This window comes from Oncorhynchus mykiss, chromosome Y (assembly GCF_013265735.2).
Source record: "Oncorhynchus mykiss isolate Arlee chromosome Y, USDA_OmykA_1.1, whole genome shotgun sequence".
NCBI classification, from domain to species: domain Eukaryota; kingdom Metazoa; phylum Chordata; class Actinopteri; order Salmoniformes; family Salmonidae; genus Oncorhynchus; species Oncorhynchus mykiss.
Genome location: NC_048593.1, coordinates 9,409,956 through 9,426,817, shown reverse-complemented (window position 1 = coordinate 9,426,817; position 16,862 = coordinate 9,409,956). Strand labels below are relative to the sequence as shown.

General features: G+C 42.2%; 1 protein-coding gene across 1 annotated transcript in view; it reads left to right on the top strand.

Moving 5' to 3' along the window:
• ttc33 (tetratricopeptide repeat domain 33) overlaps window positions 1-16,862 on the top strand; it is a 53,931-nt gene that overhangs the window by 10,626 nt on the left and 26,443 nt on the right. The window contains exon 2 of the mRNA XM_021590585.2: window positions 12,769-12,850. Coding sequence (XP_021446260.2) covers window positions 12,769-12,850 — 82 coding nt within the window. The remainder of the gene's footprint in view (window positions 1-12,768; window positions 12,851-16,862) is intronic.

Sequence of the window (16,862 nt, the reverse complement as noted above, 5' to 3'; positions counted from 1 at the left end):
AAAATGTATGCCAAACAAAGACCAATGATTTCAAAGTTAAAGGCCCAATGCAGCCATTTTATATCAATATCGAATCATTTCTGGAATTTTGCTAGGACTGTCTGGAAGTGGTCTGAGTGAGGAGGGGGAAAGTAGCTGTTATTGGCAGAGGTTTGGAACCCTCTTTATTGGCTTATTTACTAATTTACTGCATGGTGTTGTCACCATGGAAATTCGAAACGCCTGCCCATAATGCAAAGGTCCTGTGTAGATTGTATTTTCAACCAGCAACTATCAGGAAATAACACATTTATTTAGTGTGGTTCATCAGCTGTTGTACAATATGATATACAACACAGGCAGTGTTTCCCCTAAGATGTTTTTCAGCAGCGGTGGCAAAGTTTGCCAGAGGTTTCAAAGCTACTTCCCTGCAATTGTACACATTTTACCATGGCTTATGCCTTTTTCTTATGCTATCTGAGTGACTCAAACATGATCAATTATCAACAAAATCAATGAAATTTTTGGAATTTCAGATTCTCCATGAGTGTCTTGTAGTGATTGATTGTTTGTTCTCAAAGATGATCTTATTGAAAAATATGTTTCTCCATTAACTTTTCTATATACTTTATCTGGTTTTAGTAATTTATGTTTACACTGAAAACATTTTCAGTGGCGTCCACAATTTAGCAGTGGCGCAAATGGATATAGGGGAGACTGAGAGGAAAGAACATAATTTTAACTGCACTGGGCATTTAACAAACCATACAACTCTATTCAGAATGACTACTTTGAACAATTTTTAAATAGTAATTAAAAAAATTAAAATTTACTGTAAAAACTGCAGATGCTAAATTTGGTAACAGGATTACAGTAAAGCTCCCCTCAGTTGTATTCTGTTACCTAACTTTATCTGCACAGTTCTTCCTGTAAATGTGTTTTTTTGTAAAATCAGCATAATTCTGTTACCATGGAATTACTCGTCATTTTATATTGTTTTTGATGACATCATGAAGACCAATTTGGCTCACTCACTAGCCATTACTATCACTAAAATTAAATAGGGGAAAAGATTTCTCGTGGAGTTTCTCGTGGAACAAACTATGCAGTGATGTGAACATGCATCACACACTCACATGAACACATACATTATGCTAGATATGGAATATCATCATGTCATTATCCTTGTACAGTATGTGACCTTTGCAACGGACCATTCAGCCAATGAATGCCCAAACCCCAGACATTAGATCCTGTTGCTCACCCTACTTTACCAGACGTATGTTGCCAGTGGTGACCAAGTGTAATTAGGTTAGTGAGAGAAGTAACTAGATTCTGCTGAGGAAATTGTCTCTCTGGAACAGTATGGCTGTCCAGGGGTTTTTAGGGCTGTGTGGTGTTCATTAGGGCATGTATGAAACCATTTTTAAAACGTTTTGCAATGGAAATGGGAATTCATGTTTCTCATTGAACCAGTAAGTCCATGTAGTCCCTCTGTTTTTTCTCACTTTTCTTCTGTTTGGTGCCTAATGAACAGAACCCTGCATACTGCCGGTTGGGGAAGGGATGTTTGCGGTGTTTCCCCTCCTGCAACCACATTGACCCTGATGTCAACCTGCTTTACTGAGGGTTAGATTCCCCTGAGGCCTTTTAAAGTTTATCTGGTTAGACTGGGCAGATTACTCAGGGTTAGATACCCCTAATGTAATAAAGCATCTTCCCGTTATCAGTGTTGGGGAAGCTACTCTGAAAATACAGTTTGCCAAGCTACCAATTACTTCAGACCGGAAAAAGTTAAGCTACCCTAAAGAAAAACATAGTGTACTTAACTAAAGTTACGCTGAAAAAGTAGTTCACCGCATCCAAACTACTTTTGATAAATTATCATATGTACAGTCGTGGCCAAAAGTTTTGAGAATGACACGAAAATTTTCACAAAGTCTGCTGCCTCAGTGTCTTTAGATATTTTTGTCAGATGTTACTATGGAATACTGAGGTATAATTACAAGCATTTCATAAGTGTCAAAGGCTTTTATTGACAATTACATGAAGTTGACGCTAAGAGTCAATATTTACAGTGTTGACCCTTCTTTTTCAAGACCTCTGCAATACGCCCTGGCATGCTGTCAATTAACTTGGCCGCCCAGAGTTTGTCAGAATTTGTGGGTTCTTGTTTGTCCACCCACCTCTTGAGGATTGACCACAAATTCTCAATGGGATTAAGGTCTGGGGTGTTTCCTGGCCATGGACCCCCCAAAAATATATGTTTTGTTCCCCGAGCCACTTAGTTATCACTTTTGCCTTATGGCAAGGTGCTCCATCATGCTGGAAAAGGCATTGTTCGTCACCAAACTGTTCCTGGATGGCCGGAAGAAGTTGCTCTCGGAGGATGTGTTGGTAACATTCTTCATTCTTAGGAAAAAGTATGAGTGAGCCCACTCCCTTGGCTGAGAAGCAACCCCACACTGAATGGTCATTGGATACTTCACTGTTGGCATGACACAGGACTGATGGTAGCGCTCACCTTGTCTCCCCCCGGACAAGGTTTTTTCCAGATTTCCCAAACAATCGGAAAGGGGATTCATCAGTGAAAAATGACTTTACCCTAGTCCTCAGCAGTCCAATCCCTGTACCTTTTGCAGAATATCAGTCTGTCCCTGATGTTTTTCCTGCAGAGAAGTGGCTTCTTTGCTGCCCTTCTTGACACCAGGCCATCCTCCAAAAGTCTTTGCCTCACTGTGCGTGCAGGTGCACTCTCACCTGTCTGCTGCCATTCCTGAGCAAGCTCTGTACTGGTGGTGCCCCGATCCTGCAGCTGAATCAACTTTAGGAGACAGTCCTGGCGCTTGCTGGACTTTCTTGGGCGCCCTGAAGCCTTCTTCACAGCAATTGAACCGCTTTCCTTGAAGTTCTTGATGATGTGATAAATGGCTGCAGGCCCAGACGGCATCCCCAGCCGCGCCCTCAGAGCATGCGCAGACCAGCTGGCCGGTGTGTTTACGGACATATTCAATCAATCCCTATACCAGTCTGCTGTTCCCACATGCTTCAAGAGGGCCACCATTGTTCCTGTTCCCAAGAAAGCTAAGGTAACTGAGCTAAACGACTACCGCCCCGTAGCACTCACTTCCGTCATCATGAAGTGCTTTGAGAGACTAGTCAAGGACCATATCACCTCCACCCTACCTGACACCCTAGACCCACTCCAATTTGCTTACCGCCCAAATAGGTCCACAGACGATGCAATCTCAACCACACTGCACACTGCCCTAACCCATCTGGACAAGAGGAATACCTATGTGAGAATGCTGTTCATTGACTACAGCTCGGCATTCAACACCATAGTACCCTCCAAGCTCGTCATCAAGCTCGAGACCCTGGGTCTCGACCCCGCCCTGTGCAACTGGGTACTGGACTTCCTGACGGGCCGCCCCCAGGTGGTGAGGGTAGGCAACATCTCCTCCCCGCTGATCCTCAACACTGGGGCCCCACAAGGGTGCGTTCTGAGCCCTCTCCTGTACTCCCTGTTCACCCACGACTGCGTGGCCACGCACGCCTCCAACTCAATCATCAAGTTTGCGGACGACACAACAGTGGTAGGCTTGATTACCAACAACGACGAGACGGCCTACAGGGAGGAGGTGAGGGCCCTCGGAGTGTGGTGTCAGGAAAATAACCTCACACTCAACGTCAACAAAACTAAGGAGATGATTGTGGACTTCAGGAAACAGCAGAGGGAACACCCCCGTATCCACATCGATGGAACAGTAGTGGACAGGGTAGCAAGTTTTAAGTTCCTCGGCATACACATCACAGACAAACTGAATTGGTCCACTCACACAGACAGCATTGTGAAGAAGGCGCAGCAGCGCCTCTTCAACCTCAGGAGGCTGAAGAAATTTGGTTTGTCACCAAAAGCACTCACAAACTTCTACAGATGCACAATCGAGAGCATCCTGGCGGGCTGTATCACCGCCTGGTACGGCAACTGCTCCGCCCTCAACCGTAAGGCTCTCCAGAGGGTAGTGAGGTCTGCACAACGCATCACCGGGGGCAAACTACCTGCCCTCCAGGACACCTACACCACCCGATGTCACAGGAAGGCCATAAAGATCATCAAGGACATCAACCACCCGAGCCACTGCCTGTTCACCCCGCTATCGTCCAGAAGGCGAGGTCAGTACAGGTGCATCAAAGCTGGGACCGAGAGACTGAAAAACAGCTTCTATCTCAAGGCCATCAGACTGTTAAACAGCCACCACTAACATTGAGTGGCTGCTGCCAACACACTGACACTGACTCAACTCCAGCCACTTTAATAATGGGAAATGATGTAAATATATCACTAGCCACTTTAAACAATGCTACCTTTATATAATGTCACTTACCCTACATTATTCATCTCATATGCATACGTATATACTGTACACTATATCATCGACTGTATCCTTATGTAATACATGTATCACTAGCCACTTTAACTATGCCACTTTGTTTACATACTCATCTCATATGTATATACTGTACTCGATACCATCTACTGTATCTTGCCTATGCTGCTCTGTACCATCACTCATTCATATATCCTTATGTACATATTCTTTATCCCCTTACACTGTGTACAAGACAGTAGTTTTGGAATTGTTAGTTAGATTACTCGTTGGTTATTACTGCATTGTCGGAACTAGAAGCACAAGCATTTCGCTACACTCGCATTAACATCTGCTAACCATGTGTATGTGACAAATAAAATTTGATTTGATTTAGGTGCAATCTTACTGGCAGCAATATCCTTGCCTGTGAAGCCCTTTTTGTGCAAAGCAATGATGACGGCACGTGTTTCCTTGCAGATAACCATGGATGGCAGAGGAAGAACAATGATTCCAAGCACCACCCTCCTTTTGAAGCTTCCAGTCTGTTATTTGAACTCAATCAGCATGACAGAGTGGTCTCTAGCCTTGTCCTCGTCAACACTCACACCTGTGTTAACGAGAGAATCACTGACATGATGTCAGCTGGTCCTTTTGTGGCAGGGTTGAAATGCAGTGGAAATGTTTTTTGGGGATTCAGTTCATTTGCAGTTTTCCGTTCAATTGCAATTAATTGCAATTCATCTGATCACTCTTCATAACATTCTGGAGTATATGTAAAGCCAGCAGACTTTCAAAATTAATTTCTGTCATTCTCAACTTTTGGCCACGACTGTACATCTGAAATGTCATAGACTGCAAATTGCAATGACAGATCACTCTGGAGTAATTTTTGAATAGATTGTTTGTGTTTAATAGGATAAATTACACAGTGTTTAAAGAGAATTAGGCAGATCTGATGCCAAACATTTTTTGGTCTACTTATTTTCTTTTCATAAAAATTGTGTTGTTCCAGTAGTTATCTACACCACTACATGGCAACAAGTAATTAACTACTGAAAACACTACAAAGATTAGCATTTAGTTCAACTACCAACAAGCTGCTGCAAAATGTAGTTAAATTACTAGGTGAAATGCATGTAGTTGATTACTCTCCAAAACTGCCCTTTATTAGCTAGCTACTTGTTTGAGGCCTTTTTACAGTTTATCTGGCTAAACTTAGCAAAGAGGGTTTTATTTCTGTCACTTGTTCTTAAAATTATTATTTTTTTTTTATTGATGCCAGACAGCATTTTTTGTGAGGTTATTTGGCTATTATAATCTGTTGGTCTGTCATTCCCACATAGGGTGTGTGGATCGGTGTGGGTGGGGGGAACATCTGGGTGCGTCAGCCAGAAGAATATTTATCTGATTAAAATCCTACACACTTATCCTATGGGCTCAACTTCCTCTTTCACATCTAAATTACTCACTCACACTTACTGACTTGGGGTAAACGTTAATCATGTACATCATGTTCTAACTTTCCAGTTACATTTTTGCAAAGAACACACTTGTGTTACTGACATCACGGGTTTGTGTTGTTGTTTTCTTGATGCATACAACTGTAATTGTCTGCGGCAAAGATTTTTACACCTCTCTTCACACTTGTGCCACCCAATTTTTCACCCCTTCCTCTTTCGATCTTGAACAATAGTGTCATATTGTTCACTTCATGAGAGGTTTGAGCAAGCACTTAGTGATTTCAAGTGTATGGCGGTTGACTTCAGTGTGAACTGCTAAATTCTCATCAACAGTTTCCGATGGCTCATTTGACCCCATCCTCTCCACTGCAAGTCTCCCACAGCGTTGTTGTAAATGAGAATGTGTTCCTTTATCAACTCACTTGGAAAAATAAAGAAAGATAGCCTAGATAATAAAATTAAAGTAGAAAGATTTACTTCCGGCTTCATGCAATGTCACCAGTGCAGCTAGAGGTGACAACTCTAGATCACTTTTACTCCACACACAGAAATGCATTCAAGGCCCTCCCTTTGGCAAATCAGATCATAATTTAGCGTTAACCAAACTCTGTCCCCTGGACCCCAAGTGGTGCGCACAGCTGATTCAAATGATCAAAGCTTGATGATTAGTTGATTATTTGAATCAGCTGTGTAGTGCGAAGGCAAAAACCAAAACGTGCACCCCTTGGGGTCCCTGGGACCGAGTTTGGGAAACCCTGCCATAATTCTATCCTCCTGCTTACATGCAGGAACTCAAACAGGAAGTACCAGTGATGCAGAGGTGGTCCGATGAAGCAGATGCTAAGTTACAGGACTGTTTCACTAGTACAGACTGGAATATGTTCTGGGATTCATGGAGTTTCCCACATCAGTCACTGGCTTCAATGCGTTGACCACGTCGGATCCATAGTAACCGTGCATACATACCCCAACCAGAAGTCATGGATTACAGGCAACATCCTCACTGAGCTAAAGGCTAGAGCTGCCGCTTTCAAGGAGTGGGCTCTGATGCTCGATGAATGTGGCAAGGCTTGAAAACTATCACAGATTACAAAGGGAAACCCTGTCATGAGCTGCCCAGCGACGCGAGCGTACCAGACAAACTAAATGCCTTCTATGCTCGCTTTGAGGCAAGCAACACTGAACCATGCACAAGAGCACGAGCTTTTCTGGACGACTGTGTGGATCTCGCTCTCTGTAGCCGATCTACGAAAATCCTTTAAACAGGTTTACATTTGCAAGGCTGCGGGGCAAGACTGAATACCAGGATGCATACTCGGAGCATGTGCTGACCAGCTGGCAAGTGTCTGTCTTAACTGACATTTTCAACCTATTCCTGCCAGGACAACAACCTCTCCCTCAACGTCAGCAAGACAAAGGAGCTGATCATGGACTACAGGAAACGGAGGGGCGAGCATGCATGTAGTGGAGCGGGTCGAGAGCATCCAGTTCCTCTGTGTCCATATCACTAAGGAATAAACATGGTCCACACGTATCCACACTGTTGTGAAGAGGGCACTGCTTCTTCCCCCTCAAAAGGCTGAAAAGATTTGGCATGGGCTCTCAGATACTCAAAGTTTGACAGCTGCATCATTGAGAGCATCTTGACTGGCTGCATCACCCCTTGGTGCGGGAACTGAGTTGTGCTTACGGCCCAGTACATCACTGGGTCTAAGCTCGCTACCATCCAGAACCTCTATACCAGGCAGTGTCAAAGGAAGGCCCAAAAAATGTCAGACTCCAGACATCCGAGCAATAGACTGTTCTCTCTGCTGCCGCATGGCAAGCGGTGCCAGCGCACCAAGTTTGGAACCAACAGGAGCCTGAACAGCTTCTAGCCCCAAGCCATAAGACTGCTAAATAGCTAATCAAATGGCTACCTGCATTGACCCTTTTTTGCACAAACTTTCTTGCGCTGACTCTATGCACTGACTCTACCCACACGCTCACACATACTTACACTGACACCCCAACACACACTCACACACATGCATACTGACGCATTCACACTCACCACATACACTGCTGGCTGCTACTGCTCAGTCTTCTCTATTCTGTTGCCTAGTCACTTTACCCCTACCTATATGTACATAGCTAACTCAATTACCACATGCTAATTGCATCATCTGTCAAATATGACATTTCCACAAACTGGCCTAGTTTGATTAGCTTATTGCTTTATTTTCTACAGATGACGAAACAAGTTGGTGATCTAAGGTAGTTGGATAGCAGGTTTGTCATTCTTGTCCATAACCTGAATGACTCAGGGCAGTCGTATGGTTAAAGATGTTAGATAATGCTTTGTGTTCTTTGTGTGGATGCATGCTTATGGTATTGAAGTGTAACTGACAGCATTTTAGCAACATTAAATCTTATTAGAATTATGTTCATATACACCCCCAGTGCGAGAACATAGATATGGTCCTTTTTTTAAATTCTTAGAACGTTTGGGATTTACATTTAGTAAAGCGTTTGTGAAAATAATATAGCAATATAGAGTGGGGAAAAAGGCTGTGTTTTGACAATTATTAGACACTGCAGTAAATAAAACTCAATCAAAATATCGGTGTCATCCAGGAGTCTACGGAGACCGGTGTGTCAAAGCCAATCAGAGCTTCAGTAGGCCTTTATGCAAATAAGCCATTTGCCACACGGCCTGCCATCATTCACTTTGAACTGGACAGTGTGATTACAGGTTACAGGCAGTAGCAAGTTCATCGCGACTTTCGATCATTAGAACACATTTGCCAAAAGCCACCTGAATGGATTTCGGCAAATATGTAAATAACTCATGCAAGCCAGAGCAAGATAAGCTAAAATCTAATGAGGGAACGTTAGATAAACCCTCTTTTTCAGCTAGTTGGCCATCAAAATTTTACTGGTAAATTATGGGGAATTGTAGCTTGTCCCAACCAAACACCCACGCTAATTGGCTAAAGATGGCTAGCTAGCTACTTCCAGACACAAATGAGAGAACACCTCACTCTGACCATTTTATTTGCCCTAGCAGAGCTGATTAGGCATGTTATCTAGAGCATTCGTGACTAACTTACTGTTTTCGCCTACATTTACTGACACTGGTCATATGCAATGGGTGTTGCGCGTACGTAAATGAATCAGTTATTCTGTGTCTCTGGCACACTCTGACGAGTGCTCTGAAATCGAAGTGTTCAGCCAAAGTTACTTTTCGAACGAATGAGATATGCTAACTAGAAAAGTCATTAAAGTTCAGCATAGCTAGCTAGCAAAACAATTCACATTTATTACTAGCTAACCAAATAACACCTGTAATCTATAGCTGTGTATAGCCACTGAAAAATGATATTAGGTTAAAAAGTCAGTCACTCACCCACTCCTCCAATGGCATGACATCCTCCCAGCTAGCTTGCTAGCTGCTATCTAGCTAAAATTAGGCTCCGTGTTTTTAGCTTGCTAGGAGGATGTCATGCCATTGGAGGAGTGGGTGAGTGACTGACTTTTTCCCATGACTGATTTGTGATCATAGTTTGATTGTATTGACATTCTCAGTCTTGGTTACATTTGTCTGTTTTTGTCCAATATATTGAGACATTGAAACTGAAATAGTGCATCCGAATGGAGGCAGCAAACAATGTACCAGGCCAGCTGTGATTTACAACTTGACAGCAATATTTTTTTAGGCTACCCAGAAATGTATAGCTGAATTATTTGAATCATGCATTGAACTGCATCCATCTATGCTGCCAACAATGCCTTAGTGTACGTCATGGAATGTTGAGTAAAATGGAACCTATTTTCAAACCTCTTATAAAGGCAGTTTGGTAGCATAAACTGGGAATTTGATATTTGACTCATATTATGATTGTATATTTGTTTCATATCTGCAAAGTAGTTAAAATGCTGTCAGTTCCACTTTAACTGAATCACTTCGCAGCCAATATTAACATATGTGAGAGAAGGTCGTTGAGGTGAGACCGGGAGAGCCTATCACCTTACAAGACATTATGGTGTGTTCTTAGTCAGCCGGACACAAACGGTACTGAAGCTCTTAAACTGAGACATTAAGGTTGGCTTTTACATTTTACACTCCAATACCAATTATCAAACCGTAATAGATAAAGTTACTTTTTACTTTTACAAAAACGTTATTGTTGCATGCTGAGTGAAGCTGGTAAGCAACCCCGTTGCTCCTGCTGCTCTCAGACAAGACACAAACAGACAGACCGATGTCCTTACTCCTCAAGAAGGCCAGGCAGACTGCAGTCTGTGTGTACATCCACTGGACCTTCTGTGGAGTGATAGCTACCTCCCAGGTTTATTTCAGTCCTGTGTACTACTTCTGGGTATGTTTGGTGCTGGCTGTGTCTAGAGTAAAGAAGGGACTCAGGTGCTGCCTGCTTGGTTTCATATGTACTTTCTAAGCAGGTGCAACAGATAACCTAGAAACACAAATCTATGACTCAAATACAGAATAGACTTGAATACTGGTGGGAAAACGGGCGGATGCTAGTCATCATAAATTTCCATGAACCATTTCCTATCTGAGTCGGTCACATAGTTGAATGACAGATCACATCAACTACACCAGACAATAGATATAGCTGAGGTGACTCATCTTGAACCATAGATTACCACTGATATCGTATGGCATTTAATAAGCTCACATTCTTCAGGATAATAGATGTCATATCCTCCTCCGATGAGGGACAATCACACAGGGCGGATCTGATTTCATAACTTTAATTGGTTATCTTTATCAACCCTACACTGTTCATACAGTGTGAGCATATGTTTGCGTTCCACAATGAAGGTTAATCAAACGGGAGGCTATCTGTGGGCATTGGTGTTGTATTACAGCATCAGTCTATTGGTGGATCTATGTCTGTCGAGTGGGTCATTCTGCCTGCTTGCCTGCCTGCCTGCCAGACAGACATCAGAGGTCTTGTCTAGAGCTAAATTAACTCCTAGTTGTATCAAGGGCTTAACAATGCTTCTCATGATGTAGCGGCCCATCCGCATCTAAACACTTTAACACAACAATGAGTCAGATTTTATGCCGTTTGTCACAGCTCAACAGAGGTGGGACCAAGTCACTATTATTCAAGTCACAAGCAAGTCTCAAGTCACAAGGTTCGAGTCTCAAGTCGAGCCCCATGTAGAATGGGCCAAGACTAGAGTCAAATCCAAGTCGTGCAGTCTAAGAGCAAGTTAAAAATCTATACATGCAACAACTTTTTCAACTACAAATCTTTGTCTTTTTATTGAAGCTACCAGACACTACTTCATTATTTTGTCTACAAGCTATCGAGCTAGCATATGAAATCTGTAGCACAGAGTAGATCCTCCATATGACGTTGAGAATTAGTGCGTTGTAATAACCAAAATACATAACCGTTTGTACCTATAGATAACCAGATTGTGACTACAACTAAGTCTTTGACACCATGTTGTTACATTGGTGAGTAAAAATGAATGCTTTCTATCCTTTAAAGGGATAATTTGGGATTTTTGCAATGAGGCCCTTTAAGTACTTCCCCAGAGTCAGATGAACTTGTGGATACCATTTTTATGTCTCTTTGTCCAGCTTGAAGGAAGTTAAGAGGTATTTTAGCAAGCCAATACTAACTGGCGTTAGCGCAATGACTGGAAGTCTATGGGTATCTGCTATCATGGTAGTTAAAGGGCCTCTGCCAAAATCCCAAAGTATCCCTTTAATATGTTTTAACCCTCAAGGCATGTTCATTATATAAATATCCCATTGAACTTTATCTGGTTTGTCATTCCAAAGGAATTCTCGCATTACTTGAGAAAGGATTTTCCTGTAGTCGGTAGAGCCATGAATAAATATGTAAACTAGAGAATTAATCAGGTTAATTTTCCCTTAGATGGACAGGTGTTTCCGTCTCGACATCATATCTATTTTGCAAAGTATTTTGCAAAGTTTTCTATCAAAGTTAGTAGTTGGAAGATTGCTAAACTTTTCTGAGATATGTGCACCAAGCACATCAACTTTGCCATCCGCCCATTTAATCGGGAGACCACATCACAATTTAAAGTTTATCTTTTAGAAACACAATGCATAATTTAGTACACACAGTGCTTTGTTTGTTCTTTTCCTGGTACTCTGTGGTCTTCTGTAAGCTTGGTATAGCCAAAGTAGTCGACATATTGCCAGATTGCAGGGATGGGCAAGAGATGTTGGCCCGCAGATCAATTTAAATAATTTTTGTAAATCAGTCGTGGTTTGAAATTACTGTTGAGAGTTAAAATAGGACAATACAGAAGGTGCAATTTAGACATTTGGTTGTTAGTCACTCTCTCAGATATCATATTAACATGGCATAAGTCATGGCAAAATGTGTAGAATTGCAGGGAATTAGTAGAATTGCATGAGATTAGCTTTCAAACAGTAAAATAAAATCCGCCCCATGGCAAATGGATAGAATTGCAGGAAATTCTCTAAAATTGCACCTTCTTCTTCTCTGCCTCATGGCATTTTAAAAATATATTTCATGACATTTCTTATAAAGTTTTGAAATCTTCTCTCCACCCATGGCAAAATGTGTAGAATTGCAGCAAAACTTGCTTTAAGACTAGGGTTGGCTCCGACTGCATGTGGGGTATGGATGTTTGTAGGCAGACCCCCAAGCCACTGTGGCCCGCAAGGTGGGGGAGACCCTCAACCAAGTCTCGTTTAGGGCCCCCTAAAGGCTAGGGCCGGCCCTGGCTACTGATATAATGCATTTATTTAAGAGTTAAGTAGTTTAACTGCACAAATAGATTGATTGAACAAATCAGTTGACTGTATGTCTTGGACTGTGCGTAGGGTACGCATTTCCTTGACCCACTGCGATCCCTCATGATGAATTCAGATTTTTTTGTTGCCCATCCCTGATGTACAGTATGTAACCTTGATTTTGTGTTTGTGTTCGTCTCAGGCACTGGGAGGCCGTTAAGAGGTGGGATGAAGCCATCCAGATGACTCCAGAAAACCCTCTACTGTACGAGATGAAGTCCCAGGTACATTACAGTACTACAGCTCTCAGCTACTTATCCTCCTCTCCTCCTGTTGTCTCTCTAGTTCGCCAATTCTCCAGCCATCAGACGACAGCCAGCCAAATATTGCCAGATACAGCCAGATAATAACTTCCTTGATTTGTCTTTGCTACAAACAGAATATTTTGTTTGTATGAACCTTTTTTCTCCCTTTGTTCTCTGTGCTGGTACAATACAATCACAGTGTGTCGAATTTACCTCCAGATACAATTTGACTGTCAGAGGTAAGTTTCTCCTGGAAGCTCCCTTTAGGCCACGGATGGGCAATTGACGGCCCGCTAATCAGTACCAGTCAAATGTTTGGACACACCTACTCATTCAAGGGTTTTTCTTTATTTTTACTATTTTCTATATGACAACTTTGCACACTCTTGGCATTCTCTGAACCAGCTTCATGAGGTAGTCACCTGGAATGCATTTCAATTAACAGGTATGCCTTGTTAAAAGTATATTTGTGGAATTTTTTCCTTAATGCATTTGAGCCAATCAGTTGTTGTGACAAGGTAGGGGTGGTATACAGAAGATAGCCCTGTTTGGTAAAAGACCAAGTCGCTATTATGGCAAGAACAACTCAAATAAGCAAAGATAAACAACAGTCCATTACTTTAAGACATGAAGGTCAGTCAATACGGAACATTTCAAGAACTTTGAAAGTTTCCTCAAGTGCAGTCGCAAAAAACATCAAGCTCTTTAATGAAACTGGCTGTTATGAGCACCGCCACAGGAAAGGAAGCCTCAGTTACCTCTGCTGCAGAGGATGGAGTTAACTGCACCTCAGATTGCAGCCCAAATAAATGTTTCAGAGTTCAAGATACAGACACATCTTAACATCAACTGTTCAGAGGAGACTTCAGGCCTTCATGGTTCAAATTGCTGCAAAGAAACCACTACTAAAGGATACCAATGAGAAGAAGACTTGCTTGGTCCAAGAAACACGAGCAATGGACATTAGACCTCCAGACTGTTTAAGGGCTATTTGACCAAGAAGGAGATTGATTGACTGCTGCATCAGATGACCTGGCCTCCACGATCACCTGACCTCAACCCAATTGAGATGGTTTGGGATGATTTGAACCGCAGAGTGAAGGAAAAGCATCCAACAAGTGCTATGTGGGAACTCCTTCAAGACTGTTGGAAAATAATTCCACATGAAGCTGGTTGAGAGAATGCCAAGAGTGTGCAAAGCTTTCATCAAGGCAAAGGGTTGCTACTTTGAAGATCTGTTTTAAATGTGTTATGTGTTATTTCATAGTTTTGTCTTCACTATTATTCTACAATGTGGAAAATAGTAAAAATAAAGAAAAACCTTTAAATGAGTAGTTGTCCAAACTTTTGACTGGTACTGTGTGTTTTTATTTATATACGTTTTGTTACGTTACAGCCTTATTCTAAAATGGATTCAATAAATACAAATCCTCAGCAATCTACACACAATATCCCATAAAGACAAAGCGAAAACATGTTTTTAGAAAATACAGAAATACCTTATTTACATAAGTATTCATTGCCTTTGCTATGAGACTCGAAATTGAGCTCAGGTGCATTCTGTTTCCATTGATCGTCCTTGAGATGTTTCTTCAACTTGGAGTGCACCTGTGGTATATTCAATTGATTGGACATGATTTGGAAAGTTACTGATGGATTCTGTTGAAATGTAACATTTTTCAATTTAAACTGTAGTTTGTTTTTATCCTTTTTAGCGAGTGATTATTGTGAGTATTAATGGAGTTTAGGAAAATGTGTATATACTAATTTATAAAGGTGGACCTAATCAGATAAGAGGAAATTGCCTAGGATCAGAGAGCAGGGTCAGGCCCAGAAGATGGATAGCTAAACAAAGAGAGGGCCATGGACATTCCACAGGGGAAAGGTGGAAATCTCATTGGGTTCATAAAATGTATAGCTTGGGAAGTGACGCCTACAAAGGAAGAGTTTAAAATGTGTTGTGAACTTTCTAAATGTATGCACTCAGCTGATGTCATCCTGGTCTCAATTCTTTATTGCAAAGAGGTTGCAATATAGATTTTTCTTTTAACAGCACACACCCATCTAAATGAGGTCCCACAGTTAACCATGCTAAGGATTTGTCCTTAGAGCTCTGAGACAGGATTGTGTCGAGGCAGAGATCAGGGGAAGGGTACAAAAACAGTGCTGCAGCATTCAAGCTCCCCAAGAACACAGTGGCCTTCATCATTGTTAAATGGAAGATGTTTGGAACCACCAAGACTCATCCTAGAGCTGGCCGCCCTGCCAAACTGAACAATTGGGGGAGAAGAGCCTTGGTCAATGAGGTTACCAAGAAAGTGATGGTCATTCTGACAGAGCTCCAGAGTTCCTCTGTGGAGATGGGAGAACTGTCCAGAAAGACAACCATCTCTGCAGCACTCCAGCAATCCAGCCTTTACGGTAGGGTAGCCAGACGGAAGCCACTCCTCAGTAAAAGGCACATGACAGCCCACTTGGAGTTTGCCAAAAGGCACCTAAAGGACTCTCAGACCATGAGAAACATGATTGAACTATTTGGCCTGAATGCCAAGCGTCACGCCTGGAGGAAACCTGGCACCATCCCTACGGTGAAGCATGGTGGTGGCAGCATCATGCTGTGGGGATGTTTTTCTGTGGCAGGGACTGGGAGACTAGTCAGGATCGAGGGAAAGATGAACGGCGCAAAGTACAGAGAGATCCTTGATTAAAATCTACTCCAGACTTCAGACTGGGGTGAAGTTTCACCTTCAAACAGGACAACGACCCTAAGCACGCAGCCAAGACAACGCAGGACAAGTCTCTGAATGTCCTTGAGTGACCCAGCCAATGCCCTGACTTGAACCCGATCGATCAAACATCTCTGGAGACACCTGAAAATAGCTGTGCAGCAACGCTCCCCATCCAACCTTAGAGCTTGAGAGGATCTGCAGAGAAGAATGGGAGAAACTCTCAATTCAGGTGTGCCAAGCTTGTAGCGTCATACCCAAGAAGACTCAATGCTATAATCGCTGCCAAAGGTGCTTCAACGAAGTACTGAGTAAAGGGTCTGAATCATTATTAGGAGACACTTCTGAAAACCTGTTTTTCCTTTGTCATTATGGGGTATTGTGTGTAGATTGGTGAGGAGGGACAAAAACAATTTAATACATTTTACAATAAGGCTGTACCGTAACAAAATGTGGAAAAAGTTGAGGGGTCTGAATACTTTCTGAAGGCACTGTATATATATTTTGGGGGGACTCCGTCGGGGTCTTAGAATAATAGAATACACACGTTGCAATTTCGAAATGTGGCTGTGCATCAGCAGTTTCTCACGTCAATCACTGACATTCACTCAATTAGCCCATGTCAGCATAAAAATATGTTGTTTGGTAAATTAGTCGAGCCAGCTATCTAATTACTGACCGGAGGGCCCCCGTTGAATTTGTTAGTCACTCTCACTCAGATATAATTTTAAAAACTGCAAACATTTCTCTCCACCCTATGGCGAAATGTGTATAATTGCAGGAAATTAACTGTAAAACTGCTAATCTTTCTCTACGCCTCATGGCAATTTTTGTTGAATTTCATGACATTTGTTAAAAATGACAATATTCTCTCAAAATATGTAGAATTGCAGGAAATTACCTCTAAAACAAAATTTCACTTAGGGCCCCCAAAAGGCTAGGGCCGGCTCTGACTACATGTGTGGGTATGGATGTGAGTACGCAGACCCCCAAGCCACTGCGGCCCCTCATAATGAGTTCTGATTTTTTTGGTGTCCCCCACCCCCATCAAAGTTTCCCATCCATGCTTTAGGCTGTCAGGAGAGAAGTTATCTCTAGGACCATTTGTGTACTTGAGCTTTGCCATGAAAAAGAACAGCCATTGGACACGGGGAGCGGTCTTTGATAATGACCCGCTGTTAAGAGAGAAACTACGCAGCTTGAGATTTGAAAGTGAGTCTCTTTATATGAGTGAGGGTACAATTTCATTTAAAATTGTTTTTTGA